Below are 7,071 nucleotides of genomic sequence, written 5' to 3' on the forward strand. Positions count from 1 at the left end.
GGTGCCGCCTCCTCGGATTGGTCATTGGAGCCAAGCTGCTTCCTTTTTTTCTCATTGGAAAGAAAGAGTACAAACCGCCAGGGTTCAGCTCCGAGAATTGGCTGAAGTGGAAGGACCCGCCCTAAAGTGGGTCGAGCTTAGTGAAGGGGACGGGGGTAGAGGGAAACCCGAGCTTGACTTGGAGTGCTGCGCTCCTGCATTGGCCTTGGTCATTCTTTGCAGCTCTGGGAGTTACTGTTTATTGCCTTCTAAAGTGCCTCTCTTTCCTCACTGTGCGACCCTGCCCAATCCATATTAAAGGAAAATCAAATATTCAAACTCGCTGCTGTGGAATCTATTACAGTTCATAGCGACTATAAGGACAAGCTAGAACTGCCCCATGGTTTCCAGAACTGTAAAACCTGGAAGGAAGCTGACTGCCACATCTGAATGCTGATGAGCCGCTAATAGCTTTGAACAGTTGATCTTTTGGTTAGCAGGCAAGTGCTAAACATTGTATTCCCAGGGCTTCTGAAAGAAAGAGGTAGAGGGAAACTCTAAATTAAAAACCTCCTTTCTGCATCAGGGTAGTAGTGTAACACTAACAACTCCCTTGGTACCAGCAGTCAGAAAACCGAAAGATGAGTTGCACTAGAAAAACCTATTGTTAGGGATCCCGCCAGAATGCTAAAGAGCAATGATGTTAGTCTAAAGGCTAAGGTGCACCTGAACCAATTCACCTGCATTGCGCTGTACAAAGCACACATTGCTAGGTCACACATTTACAATAATTAATAATATATTTGCACTCAGTCAATGGTATTGGCTCATGGTAATTCACTCTTTGGACCTTCTACTCTCTTTTCACTTCTCCTTTCTTCCACAGCTCTAACCTTTGGTAGAGTCAGAAGAATTCCCTGATCCTAATGTTAGGATAGCACATGGACTGCCAAAGAACAAAAACAAACAAATTTGTTACTCAGCATGCTTCTTAGAGGACAGGATAGTAAAACTTTGTCCCACATGCTTTGGGCATGTTGTCAGGAAGGTCCAGTCTTCTGGAAAAGACATCATGCTGGGAAAGTTGCCATTCCTTAGTACTAAATTCTATGTGACAGTTCCTTGTCTTCTGGAGGGATTAAAAACCGGAAAGGGTAAACATAGCCAAAGGCCCTTAACTAGCACAGTTTTCACTGGTGTACTAAATCTAGAGGTTAGTAGTTTGAACCCACCCAGCAGGACCATAGGAGAAAGGACTAGAAATCTGTTTCCATAAAGATTACAACAACCCTCCTATGGAACAGCATTTTCTTTCAAGAGACTGGGAGTCTCCCAATGGTGCAAACCATTAATGTGCTGCTCCCTTCAAAAGCTGGCAGTTTCAGTGTATCCAGAGGCACCTCAGAAGGTCTGGTAAATTACTTCTGAAAATTCAGCCATTGACAGCAAAGTTCTACTTTCATACACATAGGCTGCAGGAGTCCACTCCAAAGCAGTTGGTTACTTATGTCTATAAGGGTCCCAACCCCAGGAAGAATAGTATCAATTATAATCCAGTTGATTTCAACTGATGGAAACCTGAGTGTTACAGTGTAGAACCTGCTCCACAGGATGATTGTCACAACTATAATCTTTACAGAAACAGATTGTCAGGGCTCTCTTCTCTTGACCTTCTAGGTAGGTTCAAACCATCAATGTCTAGATTAATACACCAGTTCAAACTATTTGTGTTACACAGGGGCCTTCTGACTGTATTTATCCTTCCTATGGAACTCAAGGATCTCTGATGTGTGGTGGGTTATGTGAGGAGCTGTTAAACCAGGAGGTGGGCAGCTCAAAGGCACCACATGAGCAAGATGAGAGTCTACTTCCACAAAGATTTATAGCCTCAGATATACAATGGAGGCTCGCCACAAATAACAACTCAGTAACAGTGAGTTTTGTTTGGGTTCTTTTGTAAGATCCCAAAGAGCATTACAGTCCCAAATCTTTGAGCTTGTTGTTATGTGCCATCAAGTCACTTGTGACTCATAGTGACCCTATATTCAACAGCTCTGAACTCTGCTCAATCCTGAGCCAACCTCATTGTCTCTGACACTCCTACCTCCATTACCTCAGTCACTGAGTCAATCCATCTCATAGAGGGTCTTCTTCTCCTGCACTGTCCCTCCACACTCCCAAGTATGATGTCCTTCTCCAAGGACTGGTCCCTACTTACAACATGCCCACATTATGTCAGACAGAGCTTCAGAATCCTTGCCTCCGAGGAGCAGCCTGGTTTCACCCTTTCCAGGATGAAATTGTTTGTTTTCCTATCTGTCCATGGTATATTTACTACTCTATTCCAGCACCATAGCTAAAAGGCATCAATTATCCTCCTGTCATCGTTAGACATTGTCCAGTTTATATACCTTATTTTGGCCTTTCCAGTGTCCTCCTAATTCTGTACGCAAGGAATATCCATGTATAGTTGAACAACTCCACTCATTGCCATTGTTGTTGTCTGCTTGGTACTGTTGAGTTGGAACTGAACCAGAGCTGACCCTCCAACAGGTTTTTGGAGACAGTAAATTGCATAGGAGATAGCCCGTTGTTCTCTTGAAGAGCAGCTGGTGGCTTCAAACAATGTGCCTTTGAGTTGGCAGTGCCATTGGTTCAGAACCAACTCATAGCTGACACTCCAGTGGATTGTCAGAGCCTGTAAATCACTCAGGAAGAGACTGACCATCTTTCTTCCATAGAACAGCTGGTGGTGGATTTGAACCACTTGCCTTTGAGTTGGAAGCCCAACTCCTTACCCAGTAAGCACCAGAGATTCATATAAATATGCTTTAGTTATCAAATGGTACCTTTCATCCATGTGAATCCAGGTACCTAATACATTATTGCATATTATTTCAAAGAAGTGGAACTGAGCAATATCAAGTTTAGAATTCGAGGTACTTCTAGGAACTATAATCCATTTAAAAATCTTTCCTTGACTGTTTAGGAATACACAATCCTTACAACATGTAACACTAATATTCAACTTTCAGACATTAGACTTTAAAAACCATTAATGTATAAAGTCTAAGATATGATGATAAGAGAGAACAAAGGAAATATGGTGTAAAAGATCTGGGGAAGGGGAGCTCTGGTGGCCTAGTGGCAAGAAGCTGCACTGCAATCTCAGAGGCGCACGGTTCAAATCCACCAGATGCTCTGCCGGGAAAAGGAGGGACAATCTCCTCCTGTAGCAGTCAGATCCGATTTGACGGTACACACACACACACACACACACACACACACACAAATAATAAAATAATAATAAAAATATTAAAAAAAAAGATCTGGGGAGAAACAAGAGATCGAATCCAAGCAGCAGATAAATCAGTCGATGCCAACTGACCCTTCTGGCAGGAACCAATGAAGTTCTATCAAAGGCTTGTCTCTGTACAGAGTACAGGTATTCTACTGAGTTCAATAAGTGTAACAAAATTAGGACTCAAAGGAGAAGGAGTGTCTGTTCTCCCCTCTCTCTCCAGAGTAGAACCATCTTCCTCTCTGGAGGGTATATCTTCCTTATTTAATAAAGCTTACTCTATGTATCTTTCTAACTTAATAAAAGTTTACTTTGTCTTTTAACTAGTCTTCTTTTTTTATTTTATTTTATTATTTTTGTGTGCGTGTACCGTCAAATCAGATCTGACTGGTACAGGAGGAGATTGCCCCTCCTTCCCCGGCAGAGCATCTGGTGGATTCGTTAACTAGTCTTCTGTATGTTCTTTCCTCCATTCAACTCCAGTATATATTCTGTCTAGATGGAGCTGGGCTAAGGCACCAGGTCCTGGGGAAATTTCAGTCCTCTAACATTAGGCCAGGGAAACGCTCAGATCTCTAATGTTAGGATCCAGGGAACTCTTTCTACTCTTAACAGAAGATACTCAGCTGTGGAGGAAAGGAGAAAAGTGGGCAGTAGCTAAGAGAGAATAGAAGGTCCAAAGAGTAAATTACCACGAGCCAATCCATTGATTCTGAGAGCAAATATATTATTCATAATTGGAAATGTGTGGCCTACCAATGTGTGGTTTGTACAGAGCATTGCAGGTGGAGACGTGGACCAAATGCAAGTAATAGCACAAGTGGGAAGTAGGTTGCTATTTCGGAGCTCATAACAGAAGCCTAGATCTCGTCACCTGTAGGGTAAAAACACAATAGATTTCCAGTCTGCAAAGATTAGTAGGAGGAAAGCAACTGGATTTGGTAAGATGAGAGAATGAAACTGCTTAGTCTTCTTTCCCAGTTTGGTGGGTGTTCAAGGAAGAGAACAATGAACAGGAAAATGTTGGAACGTGGGGTTTGAGTAGGCTGTGTTGGAACAGGTGTGGCAGCACTAAGCACTCCTGGGTTACATGAATCATGCGTAGTAATCCAGCATCAACCAACATACTTCCATAAGCATGTCTGTAACAGTTTTATTATGCTCGAAACCTCAGTGCCTAGATCTCTACAAAAGCAGAAGCAGATTCTTTCCTAAATACTGTACCTACAGCTCACAGCTCACATTCGCTTTGAGGCATGCTGACTGATCAGTGAGTCAATAAACTGTTAAACACCTGTTAGTTGAAGGGACAACCCTTCCCTACAAGATGCCTGTAAACACTGGCTCAAAGAACACATGCGTAAATGCCACGCAGCCGCAGTGATTATAATCACAGATGCACACGCTTGATCTCTCCAAGGTGCAGCTCGCTCCTCCCGGAGCATGCTCGCAACCGACAACCCTCCCACTTTCCTCCTACCAGCCTTGGCGGAAGCGGAAACGACGCTCGGATGTCCTGGTAGTCTCTCTGCCGGTGCGGAAGTCGAGCTGCTTTACGTTGTCTGGCGTTCTGTCACCATGGCTCTTGCTGTCTTGCGGGTCCTGGAACCCTTCCCAACCGAGACGCCTCCGTTGGCGGTGTTGCTGCCGCCTGGGGGTCCGTGGCCCGCAGCGGGAACGGGCCTGGTGCTGGCCCTGAGGCCTGCAGGGGAAGGTCCAGGGGGTCCGGCGTTGTTAGTGCCGGCCTTGGAGGGACCTGGGGAGGGAACCGAGGAGCAAGGCCCCGGGCCCCCGCAGCTGCTGGTTAGCCGAGCGCTGCTGCGGCTCCTGGCGCTGGACGCCGGGGCGAGGGTGCGGGCGCGGCCCGTGCGGCGGCCCCCGGCTCTCGGCTGGGCGCTCCTTGGCACTTCGCCGGGGCCCGGACTCGGCCCGCGAGTCGGGCCGCTACTGGTGAGACGCGGAGAGGCCTTGCCAGTCCCCGGGCCGCGAGTGCTGGAGACGCGGCCGGCATTGCAGGGGCTGCTGGGCCCGGGGACGCGGCTGGCAGTGACGGAGCTCCGCGGGCGGCCCAGGTTAGGCCCCGAAACTGGGAAGAGCGGCCCGCCCCCGCCTCCTCCCGTGGTGTCCTCCTTCGCGGCTCCGAGCGCCGCCCGCCAACTGCGGGGAGTGCTGGGAGGGACTGGCGACTCGATCGGGGTCAGCAAGAGGTGTCTCCGGGGCCTCGGCCTCTTCCAGGGCGAATGGGTCTGGCTGGCTCGAGCCGCAGAGCCTTCGGACTCCAGACCGCACTTGGCCAGGGTGCAGGTCCTGGAGCCTCGCTGGGACCTGTCGGAGAGGCTGGGACCTGGGGCTGGGCTGCTGGCAGAGTCTCTCGCTGACGGACTGGCTCTCGTGCCTGCCACTCTAGCTTTTAATCTCGGCTGTGACCCTCTGGAAGTGGGAGAGCTCAGAATTCAGGTAGGATCCAGTGACAAGGCCAGCAATGTTACCTTTTCCCTGTCTTTTCTAAGCCTCAGATGAATCGAAAGAGCCTATCGAATTAATCTCTGGCGACTTAGTGATAAGGAGTTGCATTGCCAACCCAAAGGCAGGCTGCTGGAAGCCACCAGCTGTACCACTGCATAAAGCTGGCCACTCTTCCTCCAGTGTAATTTACAGCCTCTGAAAACCCCATAGAGGGTCAACTGTGAGTTGATTATGACTCGATGACCCGTAACAACTCTAAGATCTTGAGCTTTTCAGTTAATATTTCAGAGCCTGCCTTATTCATTCTTTATAACGAGTATAATAAGTCTCCATCATATGGTGGTGCATGGAAAGGTGAGATTCACAGTAAAATAAAGCCATATGTGAATATTAATCCTAATCAACTGTTGGTCGGATTGCTGTGGTGAACACAATGTTACTAAAGGAGTCCAGCTGAACTGAAAGCTCTGTTTAGTCAGCAGTTGAGCACTTAACCACTGTTGACTGTTCAACTCACCCTGAAGCTCCTCAGGAGAGAGACCTGGCAGGCTCCGCCCATAAGACATGATAGCCTGGAAAACCTTACCGACCAGTTCTGTGCTGTCACATGGGGCCACAGTGAGCCAAAAATCAGCTCAATAGCACCCAACAGCCATCCACTATTATGCGGTGTAGTATAGAATATGATAATTCAGTGCCTTTGCTCATATTTTTCCTTGACATCAAATTCCTTCGAATATAGTACACACATTTTATACAAACCTATTAAAATCCTACTATCTTTCCCTTTAAGGACCATCTAAGGTTTATGCCACCTTCACAAAGCCTTTACTAATGCCCTTACCCCAAAGTTAACATGGATTTTTCTTCTGTGGCATTTTGTAATTTTCTAGTGCATTTCTTTTATTCTGCCTGGTTATGTTTATGTAATCTGCCTCATACGCTGATTATATATTGTAAATTCCAAACATAAAGAGGATCCTTATTTCTCTTTGCTACCTGGTATTTAATTTTGATATTCAATAAGACAAGATAAATATTTTACTTTAAAGGGAGCTCTGGCGGTATAGTCCTTAGCAAGTTGCACTGCTAACCCAAAGACTGAGACGTGGTTCAAATCCACCAGTAGCTCTTCAGGAGAAAAATGACAGTCTCTTTCAGAGCAGTTTATAGCCTCAGAAAACCAGTGGAGGGTTAGCTTAGAGTTGATTCTGAATTGATGGCAGTGAGTGAGTGAGTGAATACCTATAAAAATCTTTGAGAAGGTTTCTCCTCCATATTTCCTTTCAAGGAGCGAGGTCCTTCCCTTTGGGATGTAACTTCCT

General features: G+C 46.4%; 1 protein-coding gene across 2 annotated transcripts in view; it reads left to right on the forward strand.

Moving 5' to 3' along the window:
• The first annotated feature begins 4,842 nt into the window (after positions 1-4,842).
• PEX6 (peroxisomal biogenesis factor 6) overlaps positions 4,843-7,071 on the forward strand; it is a 14,901-nt gene continuing 12,672 nt past the window's right edge. Inside the window, exon 1 of one of the 2 annotated variants that reach the window (XM_006881979.1) lies at positions 4,843-5,737. In XM_006881979.1, the coding sequence (XP_006882041.1) occupies positions 4,859-5,737 (879 nt within the window). In that variant the 5' untranslated portion in view covers positions 4,843-4,858. The remainder of the gene's footprint in view (positions 5,738-7,071) is intronic. The other variant, XM_006881980.1, reaches the window with a different exon arrangement.

The sequence above is a fragment of the Elephantulus edwardii genome, unplaced genomic scaffold (genome assembly GCF_000299155.1).
Source record: "Elephantulus edwardii isolate Elephantulus edwardi_28Jun2011 unplaced genomic scaffold, EleEdw1.0 scaffold00017, whole genome shotgun sequence".
NCBI lineage: Eukaryota > Metazoa > Chordata > Mammalia > Macroscelidea > Macroscelididae > Elephantulus > Elephantulus edwardii.